General features: G+C 32.1%; 1 protein-coding gene and 2 pseudogenes across 1 annotated transcript; 1 reads left to right on the top strand and 2 right to left on the bottom strand.

The window, feature by feature from the left end:
* Positions 1 to 4406: 4406 nt before the first annotated feature.
* Positions 4407 to 5807, bottom strand: LOC128174665 (uncharacterized; the record flags this gene model as incomplete). Its single annotated transcript, XM_052840160.1, has 1 exon — positions 4407 to 5807. A coding segment is annotated over one exon (1401 nt), but the record flags the coding sequence as incomplete, so codon positions are not given.
* Positions 5808 to 5809: 2 nt separating this feature from the next.
* LOC128172781 (uncharacterized) lies at positions 5810 to 9971 on the bottom strand (annotated as a pseudogene).
* Positions 9972 to 10921: 950 nt separating this feature from the next.
* Positions 10922 to 14872, top strand: LOC128174664 (uncharacterized; annotated as a pseudogene).
* Positions 14873 to 17587: the final 2715 nt, after the last annotated feature.

Below are 17587 nucleotides of genomic sequence, written 5' to 3'. Positions count from 1 at the left end.
TAAATGCAGTTTTATAAATATTGATATCTGTTACAGCTTTACAATAGATTAAATCATTTACAAATATATACATGTATATAACAATTAAACATGCATACATGATGTTTCATAAATCTCTGCAGTGTGACTTGATTACATCAAAACTGGTTTTTCTAAAAAATGACCCAAACTTTTTTTGACAAGCATATTTGCAACACTGAAATTCTTTTTTACCTTGTAAGCATGTTTAGGACGACTCCTTCTAGATGTTTTCTTCTGTATCTCCGAGGATTTTTGAAAAAAGTGGAGTCTCCCGGCTGAGCACATTTCTACTGTTGTTTCATCGGTGAATATCAAATTCTTGAAGTCTTTAACAGCTTTCAAACACCACTGCAATCTCTCCTGTTGGTAAAATGCAGGATTAGAAATTAATGTAAATCAAACTAACATTTGAATATGTAAAAATAACATAATTAATAGGTCATGTACAATCACTTTATTTAGCTACATAGCTTGCATTACCTACATATCTTTATTTACCTACCTTAAGTAAGTTTAATTAGTTACCCTATCATACTTTTTTCTTAAATGGGCATTCGTACAAAAGAGTCACAATTGGGTGCAGCAGTAACTTTCAACTTGGAACTGTCATCTGAAAACCAGTCACGAAAAGATCATTATTGAAAATAATGCTATTCCACGAAATTGCTGTTAAGGCCACATTTTCTTCTTAATCAGACCCTGTGCGTTCATAAACTTCACATCATAATAAAACTGTTTAAATAATATCATTATTAATATCCCAAATTAAAGTTTCCTGTTCTATTTTTGATTTATTTCTCATATTTTAAATAGTTTTAATATATAAATCAGAAACAAGCTGGAAAAATATAACTGTCCGCACAATGTACTGCCTACAAATTTTCATTACAATTAAAAATAATTTTATTATATAATCGCTCGCCCGCTCATACTTTTTTGCAATGGATGTCAGAAATTAAGTTGGTGTGGCCGAAAGTTCTGAAAATTTTTTAGGCTATGTATAACAGTCTACGTGTTACCAAACAGCTACATATAAATGGAATAACAAAGAAGTACAGTTCATGGTAAATGAAGCTATGTAAAGTTGCTAAATCTGGTGATTGTACTGGACCTAATAAAAGCAGTTGTTGATCAAAATTATAATCTTCTTTGATTAGTGAACAACTATCACTGCTTGAAAAAACAGCTTTACAAAAATTTACTTAACATGTAAATTTCATTAAAGGTGTACCAATAATCAAGGTTACCTTTCAATTAACTTTACGGAAAGTAAAGATGTAAAGTTGACCTTTAATATGAAGGAAATCTAATTAAATATAATCTTTCACCTTTAAGGTAAAAGAAAATATTCTTAATTATGATCTTTTACATTTACATAAAAGTAAATGTAATTAAAACCATTTTCTACTTTGGGAAATAAAATGTAATAAAAATGATATGTAGCTTTACTCTAAATTAAATATAGTTAAATGTATTTAAATATGATCTTTCACCTTTAAGGTAAAGGAAATTTTCATAAATATGATCTTTTACATTTACATAAAAGTAAATATAATTAAATGGATTTTTTTTTAACTTCGAAAATGAATTGTGATAAACATGGGTATACTACTATACAACTTATCGAATGATTTTTATAATTCGTTTGCAACAGTCATAGATACAGAAAAGACATGTGTGAGCACTTTGTGCAATTCAATATTAAAGGTTAAAAAAAATCAGAATTCTTTGTCTCAATATTGTTAACAAATGCTCTAGTAAATTCATTATGCTTATTAACTTTACAACTAAGGCCTAGAATCTCTAAATGTCTCCTTGTATGAAATTATAGCAAGTTTTACCCCATTGCTCTATCTATTAGCTATTAGTTCCAGGTGTAAATTAGGCATACATAAAACATTCAAAAAGAAAAAGCAAATGAAGTGCATGTTCAATTTTATTAAACTGTGCATCAAAGTAAATTCAGATTTCAACTGATTTTTAACAACATGAAATACCTTTTTCCATTCTTTTTAAAAAAAAGATATGTATTATGCATAACAAAGTTAAAAAAGTTTAACACAGCTCATGAAATTCACGACAGAATACAATGTCAAAATTATATCTAATTCATTTAACACCAATTTATGATTATAAAAAAAAAACCACACAGAAAAACCTAAATAAATGTGTACATTTAATCCTTAAAATGTGTGTACTTGCACATATACATATATATCACTCATGTGTCTAGTGAAATGTATGTAAGTGAATGAGTTAATGTGTACACCGCATGTTTTATGTGTCACGATTCACACATGTATAACTATGTGTGTGCTGACTTCACAAAAAGGCATACATGTAATGTGTGTAAGTGAAAGTCTGTATAAATGTGTACACCGCATGTTTTATGTGTCATGCTTCACACATGTATAACTATGTGTGTGCTGACTTCACAAAAAGGCATACATGTTCATGTAATGTGAGTAAGTGAATGTCTGCGTACATGTGTACACCGCATGTTTTATGTGTCTAGCTTCACACATGTATAACTATGTGTGTGCTGACTTCACAAAAAGGCATACATGTAATGTGTGTAAGTGAATGTCTGTGTGCATGTGTACACGGCATGTTTTATGTGTCACGCTTCACACATGTATAACTATGTGTGTGCCGACTTCTCAAAAAGGCATACATGTAATGTGTGTCAGTGAATGTCTGTGTACATGTGTACACCCCATGTTTTATGTGTCACGCTTCACACATGTATAATTATGTGTGTGCTGACTTCACAAAAAGGCATACATGTAATAGGTGTAGGTGAATCACAAACTCAAATGTACAACGTGTGTAACAAGTGTTGGATTTCATGTATACATACATTATAACTCATCAATTGATAATGCAAATTGGAAACACTTGAAATCATTTACTGATCCATGAAAGCTTGTCTCTGTTAATTAAAATTGCCTAAATTAACATAAAAATCTTTCCCTAGGCATTACTACTATTACATTATTGCCTCCAACTCTATCATATGCATATACAAATTTAGACTTAATCCTTTGTACAGGAATATAAGTAGAAGGCCCTTCTACATCATACACATCTCTTAACCATACCTCTACTGGCTTGCCATAGTACTTCAGTACATTTTCATTCGGCTTTGCAAACCATCTAACTTGAGCTAGTATATGAACACACGATTTATCATCAATGAGTACATTGTGCAGTATAATGTTTTCAATCTGTCCTGGTCTTGGGCATAGTTCCATGTCTTCATATTTAATAATCTGTCCACCATCCCCATGCCAGTGGGCCATAATCATTGATGACCTACTGCTTCTGCCCATTTTGATACCCAATACTGAACCATAGATATCTATATATTTAGTTGATCTACATGTATTGCACACAGAAATTCTACTTTCTTCTACATTGAAATAGAGGTTTTTGTACATGCTTTTAAAAAAAACAACATTTCTTTCGTTCAGTGTACCGTTTTTCAATGTCGATATTTTTACACCATCAAAAGAATCAAAAATCCAACTCAGTGACTCAATTCTAACATTTTTGGATGACAATTGAACAAGGTCATAATTTGAATTCTTATGAATTAAACTTAGAGTTCCTCTTTGATTGTCTTCATACAAAACTTTAAGTTTTTGGAAATCAGGTCCAAACTGCTCCTCTACAACTTCATCAGAGAAAAGATCAACAGAATAGCTATTTTTCAAAAACTTTCTCATAAGCTGTTTTTCAATGTCTCTCTTGTTTGTAGGTACAGATCCCAAAATACCATTTTCCCTCTCAAAACTAAAGAGCCAAAAGGAATAAACTGGCCCAAAATCATACAAACATTTATCTAAATGAATATGCAGGTGCATGTTTGGGGTTACACATTCACTTCCAAAAGCTTGTTCAACTTTTTTTACAAAATGATATTAACAACAGGTTGGCAACTCTAACATTACTTCTTGACAGAGTACGCGTACATAAAATTTTGCATGCCAAAACAAATTTTCTCCAATACTCCAAATGATCATCAGGTAATACACCTTTAAATGCATAAATAGAAAAAAGGATTGTCCAATTTTTATACTGATCTGCATTAAATGATCCTAAACTACTGGCCATCTTTTGAGGCAATTTTCCAACATCAGAGGGACAAAATATACCCTCAATACGGTTTTGTATGATTTCAAAATGTTCAGATTGTAAAAGTTTGTGATCTTTCCAGATTGAAAGCATGCGCTTGGCAGTCCCTAAAAATAGGTTATGCATTGGGTCTATTATAGTCATTTTAACTGGGTCGAAATAATCTAGCTCTAACAAAACAGAATATCTCACTCCATATTCCTTTTCCAATTGTTCTCTGCTTGTTTTATTTTGCTTCTAACAATTTTACCAACTATTTCTTTATGTTTCTCTAAATCCCTTAATTCACAACATGTATCAAAGCCACCATAATTTTTTTCCCCTACTCCACCATCAAAAGATTTCATACATTTATTGCAGCCTTTCGTTGCTGCATGTCCTAAAAATCCACATAATTTTCTACTAGCAGGGATGTCACAACCAACACAAATTAAGGCAAGTTTAAATGTGACAGGTTGTGATGGAGATTTAAAACTTTTCATACTAAATCCCTGCCAAGCTTCTTTTAGCTCATCAACCAAGGGCTCAATAAAAGTGTTCGTAGGAGGTTCAGTTTTCATATCTGGTATAAGTCCAATTAATATAATGTTCTTTTTTTTAAACCGTTCTGTCCTTGGCAAGTTCAAAATTGTTAAATAAATAGCACCAACAGAATAGTTGGTGTGTTTAAATGGCTGAAACCAGTCGACATTTAACATGACACCAAAGTTACGTTCAACAGTAAAAAAATCATATTTTTCTCCATTAAAACATTTCCATACATCACCATCATACACATCCATCAAAATATCATTTGGTACATTTCTGTACCGCCATGATTCACAGAGATCTTCAAAACCTTCTCTTTTAACCAAAATTTCTAAACTCTCTTCAATGCTTTTATAACAATAAGATTTTCTAGGTACTAGATTTGTTTTTCCTTGCATAGATACAGGTTTTAAAAGTACTTCACCACAAGGTCTACGAAAGTGTGCTAAAGCATGGTTTGGAAATACAACGTTGCTACACTTCTTGGAAGTTTCTACACCTTCCACTATGTTTTTACAATCAGAAAAATCATACAGGGTGAAACATTTTGGACAAACAACATGCCTTTGAAACTTATCTTTTACGAATAAAATACTTTTATGCAGCTGATATATATTTGATGGAAATCTTTTGTACAGTTCTTGAGTTAATTCAGATGATGCTGCTACCAAGTAAAGCAAAGATTTGATAAGTAAAAGTAAATATGAAAATGCTAAATCAGACACGTAAAAAAAGGACTGCCAACATAATAACATTTTCAAAAGAGATACAATTAACATATCAGTTCTATCCCTTGGATGGTCCTCAACAGCATCTTCCTCCTCAGAAAAAAAAATGAATTCCTCATCACACAATTCCTCTTCACTCTCAGAGGACTCTGATAAACAGACATCATCTTGAACTTCTTCCGTCTCTTCATTCCAAAATGTTGGGCTATTTGAATCATTGTTGCAGACTGGAGATGTACGCATCCGAGACCCAGAACATTCAATATTTGCACTACTTTCAAACACTTCTTTTCTTTGCTTTTCCACACATTTGTGTCTTTTCATGTGTCTTCCAGAATATTCCTCCCCACAGCCAAAACACAAGTGCATTCTTCTCTTTTTGCATCCATCCATTCTTAATACTTGTATGGCTCTGTCAGGAAAATGTGTCTTTTAACTGCATAAAAGAATAACACATTTATAATTATGACCCTTTTCATTAAGTGTGTGCATACAATAGATTTTTGTACGTGTAACAATATATATATTACATATATTTATTTTTACTAAGTAAATCAGTAATAGAAATCAAAATACCTGCAAAATGATTGATCATAATAAACATGTCTAGTTTTAACATCTATATATCATGATTAAATTAATTGTAAATTCACAAATTTTCAGAAAAAAATATGCACCAAAATCCTTTTTCTTAAAACCCATCTATAAAAATTCATGCCTTCAAAAAGACAGATTGATTAATGGATAGACAGATGGTGATTCAAACAGTACCGATATACCTTAACAAAGAGTGTTTTAAAATTTCAAGCAATTGCAACTGATCATTGCGGAGAATTCTTCGACAAAATTTTGTTACAGACTTGGATGGATGGATGGACAAACAGACACCAAGGGTAAAACAGTAAACCACACTCTTCTTCAAAGCAGGGGTATAAAAATGAGCTGAACCAATATCAATCTGTTATTTGGGTTCTCTTTTAGTCACTGTCAAGGTTTAAAAAATGAATATCTTATCATATAAACCTAATCTTATATATAATATGTAATATTTACATGTTCCAGTGTCTAGCCTGTGATAACACTACGTATCGATTTTGTACTATATAACCCATAACTTCAAATGACGCAAAGTTGAGGCGCCAGCGGGGTTTGCTTATTTATATTTCAATATTTAATCGTACGATTGCTAAAAATTATGTAAAAATAAGTAACAATGAATCATTCTTTGAATATTATGAGGTGATAATTTCGGTCAGGGCATGATCAAATCTATCATAAACCCCCCACCAAAATTATCACCTCAAAGAATGATTCCTTATTCCATAATAAAATATAACTTATAATCAATGAAGTATAGTTCTAGTACCATTTCTTCTGGCAGACAATCACATTAACATATAAAGCATCTGATAGTGTATCATATATACAGCATTGAAAACTTTAATAGTACATATTAAATTAAACATAAAAGAAAAAATTACCTATTCCATCAACAGTGTTGATTACATGTCGACTGCTGTATTTCTCCACATCAGCTTTGGCTTTCAAATACTTCCTGAAGTCTTTATAAAGCTGATCATTCTTCAAGTCATCTTCATAATCTGTAACACAAATCAACAATAATTACTGCTAGAACATTGCACAATATTCTTTAAAATCAAGGAATATAAACTAGTAAATGCTGTCATTTATTGGTAAGTTGGGTTTATTCACCGAGATTTCAGACATAAACTTTGAATTGAAAAAGAAAAGTGTTTCAGTCCTGCTGTCCTAGGTAAATATGTACACAAGAAAACCAGAACAACATAATGACATGTGAAATATTATGCAATTTGTCCAGAATGAAGAGACATACTTTTTCTTATCAAAACTAAAATAATGTAAATATTGCCTGCTACATCTACGCTGACTGCTGCTAAAGTTTCTTGATCGATATTGCAGGTGGAAGGAGATTCCTCTGTTGATGGTATGCTCCGATTTTAATAGAAGGGTATCTCGTTTCCTTATTTCTTCTTTTACTTTTCACTTTTACAGCCTCTCTGGACCTCTGGCATCGTTTTCCCATGTACGTAGCTAATTGGTCTAGAAAAAAAATCAGAACAAATTATTTCACAACTTTCAGTTTCTGTATTAAGGCTGAATAATCTCTGCATATAATATTTATTACCGGTTACTTCCTGCTCTGTAATCTTACATATGATTTGTGTATTAATTATACCCCCGCAAACGAAGTTTAGGGGGGTATATTGGTTTCACCCTGTCCGTCTGTCCGTCTGTCCGTCTGTCTGTCCGTCCGTCTGTCCGTCTGTCCGTCTGTCTGTAGACGCAACTTTGTCCCCCCTATAGAATTTTTTATTACTGCATGGAACAGTTTGAAAATTTGTACATATGTTGAACACCATCTGAAGATGTGCACCTGCAATTTTTTTTAAGATCAGACAAGATTTAATGATTTTATGACAGTTTTCATTTTCCTTATTCTATATATTGTACACTAATGTTGAAAAGTAAGGGAGGTAATCCTTACAGATTTTATTAATTAATTAATAGAAAACACTCTAAAATATATTTATATAAATACATCCAGATGGAGTTTTTTGTCTTTATGTCTTAATTAATAAAAAAAAATTATTTTTTATAAGTATTCTATCAACTGACAATGCAAAGTTTTTGTTTGTCAATGATAAATTCTTAGGAGCTAATGAGAACATCAAAGACAAGTGTGGCTGAATTCATTCGTCCCAAGGGAGCCATTATCTGAGCCATGGCTCAGATGGAGCATGTGTTTAGGGGAAATTGATAATCTGTAAAATGGGTGATGGTTTTGGGGCTATTTTAAAACTGTTTCATGTAAACCAAAAGGTCTATCATTATACGGAAATAAATAATATAATTATTAATAAAGAAGTTAAACTATTTTTAGAGGTTGTTGAAATTTATTTGTCAAGTAATTTGATGAAGTGACCCTATTGGGCATTAATTTAAATGAAATTCAAAATTACTGATATGATTGTAGTGTTTTGGCAATTTTAAAATTGTTTGTAATATTAAATTTTCTTTTTTACATATTTTTACATAGTATGGTAATTATGGTAATGTTTTGGGAGTTTATTAAATTTAACAAGCTCATCAAAGAAAATCATAGTCCTATGGGATCAATTTTCTGATATGGAGTTCAATTGTGCCATAGGAGAAAGTGAGGAAAATTTGAAACAACTAATTGCATCTGTCAAGACTCTTATTAGAAAGATATTGAAAGTTTTATCAACAGAAGAGCATTGCTTGGCTACCGGTATTTCTATTCACTGCAAAGGGAGGGGTTATTGTCATTTTGTTGGTTTTTCCTTAAATCAATTAAATTAAAAAAATATATCATCAAATACATACATTTGTAAATGTATTGCTGTTATAGATATGTTTTTACAGTGAAATTCTGACAATTTTGATTTTAATTTTTCTTTGTTAACTTTTTTTTTTTTTTTTTACAATTCTAGAATTTTTTTTTTGTATGTGTTCCAAACCTTAATTATTATTCAATTCAATTATTTGTCCCATTTGAAATTAGCCTAGCGGGGGTATTAGTCCCATTAGGACAGTTCTAGTTTTCATTTAAGTTCAAGTTAATGTAACAGAAATATCTTTAAAATTCATCTATAGACTATATATTATATTAAGATACTCAAAATAAACTTTTATTTGCACCAGGGTATTTAATCAAAGTTTTGAAAATTATGACATGTATCAATCATTACATTAAATTGAAAATACATCTTCCCTGACTTAAATACTTAATTAACAAAAATTTAATATTTGACTCAGTGTATATTAGAAATTCAAGCTCACAAAATTTATGCATGTTAAATGCACTGTACTATCTGAAGCTTTCATAAAAACAACATGGGTCCATGGTTATCATAAAAGCTTTCCTTTCATCTTATTTACAACCACTGATCAGCTCCATGTATTTGCATTAAACATATAGGTTATCAGTAATGTAAAAAAATGGTATCTGTTAAATCTGGTTACAAACAGGACTCCATACTGTGACCACATTGACTTACAGTGTTTACTTCTTTTAAGAAATCAGCATGTGTCTATATACACATGTGAACTGACAAGGAGATAGAGAATTGCTAATTGATAAAATGTTAATCCTTATCATAAAATTGATTGGTGAAAGGAATCCTTTGTGTCAGGGGTTTGTTTGCATTTTTAATACAGGATCCTAGTCTCTTATATTACTTTAAAACAGTATTTGATGAGAAAAATGTTTATATTTCAAAATTCTCAAACCAAAATTCAACCTGTTTAGTTTAAAATGTACAGATATATTAACATGAACTCGTGTAGCTAATTAACGTACACTTTAAAAAGTCAACATTTGTTGTTTAAGCCATTCCTTTTTTTCTGTTGAGTAATTTCGGTTTTTGTTTTACATGTAGACAAAGAAATGTAAAGATACTTACATGTACCTACAGGGTGACAAGGAATACATCTCTTTATTTGCATTATCATATATATATATATATATATATGCATGCATGACGACACTCACTCTTAAATCGTATTCCGGTCAGTTGATTTTCGATCCCGATTCAATTGTTTCTAGTTTAATTTTACAATCTAATATAATAAATTTGTTGTACTCAATTGTACAGGAGAAATTTAGTTTATTTACACATGGGCGCAGAGGGAATGCAACAAGTGCACCCCCCCCCATTCTTAAACTATTATACTTAAGTTCTTATATCAAATCAATATTAATTCATGTGAAAATATTTCTTTTCTTGACAGCCAAAATTTGCTTTATCTGTAATAAGAGTTGAATTGCGCGGAAACAGAAATATTTTCCCCAAAGAGTTTTGTTTACCAAAGGCGGCCGGGGGTGGGGGGGGGGGGTACTTTTTTTTTGGGGGGGGGGGGGTTCTAAACCTATTATTTCTGGCTTGTTCCGATTTTCATCTGATACTAATATTTTATTTTAGGGCAATTTATCGAGTGGTAAGTTTCATTTTTCGGATTTTCCAAGCTGGGGGGGAGGGGGGTGTCGATGGGTCTTCTCGAGTTGAGGGGGGGGGGGGGGTGAAGTTTTAACGAACTACGAATAACTACTGAATTTTTTTGTGCATTATGATTCTTTTTTTTGTTTATATGATAAAAGAAAACAATTCGATTAGAAATATGGTAAAATAAACTATCATTCTGCCAACCGGCCAACTTGCTCCGACGACATTTTTCTATCATAAATTCTCATTATTGCACCTCGTTAAAAAATGAATTAAACGAAATATAGTAAATCCTTATAAAATCGCTACTTACAATTAACAAATAAAAGGGATCCAAGCGTTGGGCAATAACTTCTATCTGTCTTTGAAATTCCTTTGTCTCTCGCAGACTCTTGAAAGGCGCCAATATTTGCGTGCAGAATAGTGTGGTATGCTGGTAGGATAGTTGATACAGGGAATTGGATGTGCGGTCATAATAATTTTAAATGAATTTACTTTGATTTGGTTTTATCGGCGTATTTAACATTTTTAAAATCTATTTTATTTAAATAACCAACAAATTAACTTATATTCGAACTTGTAGCTAAATATCAATATCATAGTGGTAAATAAAATACGAATTATTCGATGTTCGCTTACCTTGGTACATCCAAATATGGCAAGATGATGACATTGATGCTGCGAACCAATCAGAGCAAAAAGCGCACAAGCCATTTCTCATAAAGTTTGAAAATTTCCCCAAGACTTCGACAGATGAAATTATGTCGGAGTTAGATTTTAGTGCGACGGACGATGAAAGACTTCATCTACAAATCGACGAGACAATGGAAACAGAGACGGACGAAAGCCTGGAAACAGGAAAAAGGGACGCCTTTCGTTCGATAACTTCCGATTCAGACTCCGAGTCTATCTTGACAAAGGTAGGGTTCTTTAAATTTCGATGTACAAAAACATTCTATACATAGGCTGCAAATGCCGCTGCATGTACTGAATTCACTTCGGCATTTCAATCACTGGTCTTTGAAACCGTTCAAAGGTTTTCAATTTTCATATATAAATATTCAGTTTCTCTCCAATGCCCGTGGACAGGACTGTGCTCCCTTTTTTCGTTAAAAAATATTTTTTTCATTGCATGTCTGTCTCCTTTAGCTAAATTCAGTTATAAAACTCTTCCCTATTGTATGTGTGTTTAATGTGCATATTGTTTATTTACATGATTGTACAACCGAATCCTTGGACCTATTATCCCTTGAAGGCCCATATTTATTTTGTAACTATTAAAGTTTATTTTATTTCACCCCCTTTCAGTGACAGAAGAAATATTATATGAGATTAACAAAATATTCTTCTGAATTTCAGAAACCCTCTGCAAGCTTAAGGCGGTCACCCAGAAAGAAATCACAAAAAGCAACGCAGAGAAGTGTTCTCATGCCAAATTCAGAAACTGATGATACCACAAAGGTAAATACTAAATTTAATTTCATTGATCTTCAAGGAAAAAGTATCTGCATGTGTACTAGGCGAAAACGTCTGTATTTCTTTATAGTTATAGAATTATAGCATAAAAAAGATATTGTTATTCATGTAAACAAAAGTCCTTGCTGTATTTTAACTAGGGACCTGTGGTTCAGTAGACTTGAGCTTTATCTGTTTCACTTCGGAGATAGACATCCAAGTTTTGCAATATAGAGAGTTTCACAATTGGTTAAAAAGTAAATGTTGCAGGGTGTCTTGGACTCTTAAAAACTTTTTAAGTTTTAAATTTATATGAAAGTCCAATTATTTCAACTATAAGCCATAAAAAAGGTCCGTGAAAGACAAGTGAATTAGGGAGCCTTTCTATTTTTGATATAAAAAATATTAATACATAGTACTTGATGTCTGTTTAGGAAATTACAACAAGCACTCCTTTGAGGCGGTCACCTAGGAAACAAAGGCAAGAAACAAGAAGACGTGCAATTGCATATGCTCAAGAAGACACAGAATCAGAAGATGAAACATACTTATCTGCTGCAACTAATATGCAAAAAGAGGTGAGATTGTATTCATTTACTGATTTTGATGATGAAATTATATTATATTACATATAGTTTACGTACAATTTGATTATGGTTATATTCACATTATTCCATTTTCTTCAAAGGAAAAAACCAAGGTCTACATGGGCATATTAAAGAAATACTGCAAAACCAAAGAGAAATTCTTAGTCATTTAGGAGTTTTAACGAAGGAGTTAAAGGGACTTCGAACAGACATTGATAACAAAAGAGATGAAGTTAAGGAACCAGTATCAGTTCCAAATCGAATAAGGGTTGGTATCTGCCTTTTATTTTGCAAGAGCTTTAAGCATCTATAATTTTAAACAATTTTTTAAAATATTAATTGCAGACAGCATAATACACAGTTATTGAATATGACTGGGTATAATGGCAACATGATTTGTTGCACCTGGAGACAATATTTATTGCCCGAGGCCAATAATAGTGTCTGAAGGTCCAAAAATCATATGTTACCTGAACCACAGTCAACTATCAAGCAAGTCATTCATGTTGCTCAGCTGTTTCTCCATTTTGATTAACAACTAGACAAATATTGATTAATAAGCAATATCATAGAAGTCAATGGCCAAGGTTTCTGTTGTTGGGTCTGCAGACTGGTCAGCATCAAAATTGTTAGAGCAGTTGAATTACCATTCTTTTAGTAAGAACTACATTAAATAACATTTTTAATGGTCTAACATAAAAAATGCTAGTACCCATTCATGATCATTCATGATGTTTAAGTTTTTATTCTTTATTTTGATCTCAAGAATGCTGTGAAAGAATATTTTACAAATGGAGAGGAGATAGAGCTGAAATGGGATTATAAAAAAAGGTTTGTCAACTCGTCAACTTTTTCCCATTTAAATAGATATATTTTGGGGATAATTGTATGTACGTTACATTATTTAGTATACTCTTTATTTGGTTGTTATCTTAAATTGATGGATAATAATAAAAGTTGGTATTTAAAAACTTGTAAGAAAACATAAGAAGTCAAGGAAAGTACATATATATACTGCTTAAATGATTTTATAAAATTTGTATTTTATTTCAGATTTTATGATGAAGTCAACTCTGAATTCACAGATTATATAAAAAAGAAGTGTGAAGGGGGTTGCTCCTGATGTCACAAATGAAGTTTTGGATAGTAAGTTTTCTTTATTATTATAAAATAATTCATTGCTAGATGTAAATGTACAAAGTAAATGCATTTTGGGGTGTTTCATTCAGACTATGAAGTGAACATTGTGGACAAAATACATGTAATACATGATAATTTAAAAAGTATGTTAACTATTTATGTTTTGTTTTAGTTTTCTATTCTGGGGTCAAAACTGATTGTCAAGCTTTTCATAATGCACAACAGCATATGGCATATGTACAATAGTTATCCCCTATAGTTAGATATTAATGCTTCTTGTTATTGTGCTGTAGAATAAATATTCATTGCTTTTAAATTATCTGACTTTATATATTAATGATGGCTGGTTATTTCAATATTTGTATGTCTTTTTTCTTGTTTTACCATAGCTGCTGTAAAACGATACTTTACATCAAAAAAAGAAGCTGCTAACAGGAAATCAAGAAATAAAGAAACACTACGTAAGCAGAGGCAGGCCACATACGAGAGGAAGAAAGAGGCAAGTTGTTTAAAATACTTTTCAAGCACCCCATCATTGCTATAAGGCAGATTATTACTCCCTACATTGGTCATTGTTTATAAAATTGAGTGTTAATTTCTATTTTTATGAAAAACCTACCAGTTATATTCTATAGTTTAATAATAATTGGTCTAAAAAAATCAAAGGCTACCTTATTATTTGAGCATGAACTTGGTTGCAATGATTTTTACTTTCAAATGAAAAAGCATGACTTTGTTTTCTGCAGAGAAAACAACCCAAAACCGGTTTCAACCCAGTTTATATTTACTTTCATAGAGTAGCATAATAACTCATTGGTGTAATAAAATTTTCTACTGTTTATCGTAAAAGTGTTTGATGTTTAACCTTGAAAAATCGATAAATTCAGAGGAGTCTCGGAACGCCACTTGTTTACATTTTCATCGTGGCATGCCATTCCACTGCAAATTAGGTCAGCTCAGCTTTAAGCAGAGACATAAATCCTTGGTCTAAGATTAAGAAAAAATAACCGAATAAAACATAAATGATTTTCATGAAGAAAAAAAAATCATATTTATTTTAAAAGAAAGGCAATGTGTACATCAGGTCAATATTGATCACACAGTGTTAGCTTGATGACGCGACCTCTAAATATAGAATGAAAACAGTCCCGCAGAAACGCATGCACAAACTGAAAACCCGTATCAAGACAGCCCGCGCTCTTGCGCGGCCTGTAAAAACAGGATGACGGTTGTCATGGGTCAGACTCATCAGGATTCAGGCAACAACTGAAAGTTTAAACTTGCAGCAACAAGTTCGCTGAGTGACAGCCCTCATTTTTTCGACACAAAATTCGGTCAATGACTAGGATTCGGATTTTGTTGATGCCATTCCTCTCGCCGGAGACAGTTTTCCTTTGAATGATCTCCGAAAAAATGGGTTGGCGAGTTCATAGAGGTGACTCAAGACTAGACATCGACAAATGGCCAGAAAAAATATGAATGCAGCATTGATTGGTTAGTGTTGTGGTTCTAGATGAGGCATAATTTGCATTTTCCTCATACAACAATACATTTATAACATCTGCGCTGATGAGAAACACAATCCGACTTTTGTTCTCTTATATCGTCATTCGTTGTCGAAACTACGAAGAATATGCAATTTTTTACCCACATGCCAGAGATTCGCATGGAGATATCGATGGCAAGGGTTCCTCAGCGCCAGAAATGCCGTAAATGAACACAAAACTAGTCAGGCAGCAAGGCCATGCGTTTAAATTTAATTTGTAATTTTAAGACATTGGGAACGGTAGAATATAGGTATCTCTTACCATATTTCCGCGATCTAATTTAATAAAACGTTAATAGACGTGCACACAGATTATTTTCTAAAAATATTGCTACATGTATGTATCAATAAGCCAGAAATTTATATTATTTCAAAATAAAATTGATGAATAATTTTGCGGCATTTTTCAGCAGCTCTTAAATACAAACTATATACACAATGCCTCAAACATTTTCATTGGCCTGCCTTATACTTTTTTATGTGACAACATACATTAAATGAATTAAAATGCTTTAATTCCCTTTAAATGTAGCTCAATCATTATACGTATCGAAAAGAAAATGATGTTTCTATTTCAAAAGGATAAGGATAATTCATTAATCAGCTGTTAATATTGGGGCATTTCTTTCGTTCAATTTTCACTGCAGAACGGGATCTTCATCATGATTTTACTCTGGTGAGAAGCTGATATTAGATTTATTCAATAACGACCAATTAAAAATAAGTCATCTGTACTACGAAATCAAATGATCTCATTTGAAAAGAAAGACACGTTCATATATGCAAAAACTACTAAAATCAAATCGATAAACTACTGTAAAATTACACTAGATTTGATGCATTGTTTACATCGGTGGGTCTGTGTGACGTCATAAATCCACAAAATCAAGAACGATAATCGGGGAAGAATTTTTTCAGGTGCTGAGTTTTCACGGTTATTTCTCAGTAATGCAAAGGCAAAACAATCTTACTTCACGTATTTTAACATTTGTTTATACCAAGCTTTATATTTATGAAAGAAAATCATAGTGTTAAAAATCGTTTCATATGACCTTTAATTTATACTTATGATTTAGACTTTAATAATTTAAGAAATGAACTACTTACATGCCGATCTACAACATCAGGTTTTGTATCATGCTAAATAAAAACCAAAATTGAAACAGATTGGAAAGGGAAAACACATGCAAACGAAATGTCAATGACTTTTTATTCATGTGAGAATAATGTAAGCCGTCTTACGGATCCAATTGAGGTTCAGCTCAAACTTAGTGTTCACAAGTCCAGTATTTCTTTCTCTAGAGGTTTTATTAAGCGTGATCGTATAGTTACAACAATTAAAAGCAGCCCAAATCAAGAGTCTCATAATGTATTTCAATAAACGGAATCTGTTCAACATCATTTTACATGGGTATATATAACATTTTACTTATGATGGACAGTTTTGACTAGTTCGGCTCATTTACGACGATCATGAGTGAACATTTAGTGTACAAAATTAAGATTAATAGTTTATTCCTGAATAAAGTAACAAACCCGTCAAAACTGCCAATCAAAGAGTCTGGATGCAGGATTTGAGTCTCCGAGTCCTGGGTCTCAGAGTCCCCCACCTAGTATGAGGCATCACTTACTCATAATACGTTCATTCATACATGGCATAAAAGGTTACAAAGGTTAATATATAGAATACACAATACATGACTCAATATAGAGTACCAGAGCTATCGTTGCAGACACAGAATCGCTAAATATGTCACTTGTTGTTTAACTCTCAATTTGAATATTATTATGCCCGTATTGTGCAACTGGTTTCATTACATCATTTAGTAATACTACGCAGGACAGATAAGGCAACACATCGTTTTGATATGCTAATGAAGGGATAATGAGTTATGACGTCATAATATACGCCCCGCCTCTGTATTTCCATATATAGAAAATATACCGAAAACAGCAGTTTAAGCATAAAATACGGCTGATTTAATACTTCATTAGAAAAATATAACTAAGAAACACTTATCTGTGTTTTATAAGTTTACAACAATCAGAATATACGAAGAATTTCGATAACACATCTGTCGTATGGGTGTGAATCTGCGTCCCAAAAGCGCTCGTCAGACGATTTAAACACGTGTAGCTGGTATTCCCGATGATTGCGATCTTTTGATGATTTATCAGGGATGTAGAATAGATATACAGTGTATTTTTAATGTACCAGATAGCTCAATAACTACTTTATTGTGATTTTATACTGTTGATGCATTTCTGATCGACTTAATGTGTTGTTCGGTTCTAAACATGAGGAGAGACTGCATTGTTTACATTGTAAGCATTGTGGCAACGCACTTTGAAAAAAAAATTGGCACTTTGATTTTTTTCCCATTTGATTGATTACAGGAAAAAGGCTCCTATCCCCTCATTTTCCCCTCCAAAACATAT

Source organism: Crassostrea angulata, chromosome 2, assembly GCF_025612915.1.
Source record: "Crassostrea angulata isolate pt1a10 chromosome 2, ASM2561291v2, whole genome shotgun sequence".
Lineage (NCBI taxonomy): Eukaryota > Metazoa > Mollusca > Bivalvia > Ostreida > Ostreidae > Magallana > Magallana angulata.
Note: the sequence above shows the minus strand (reverse complement) of the source record. Positions and strands in the feature narration are given on the sequence as shown.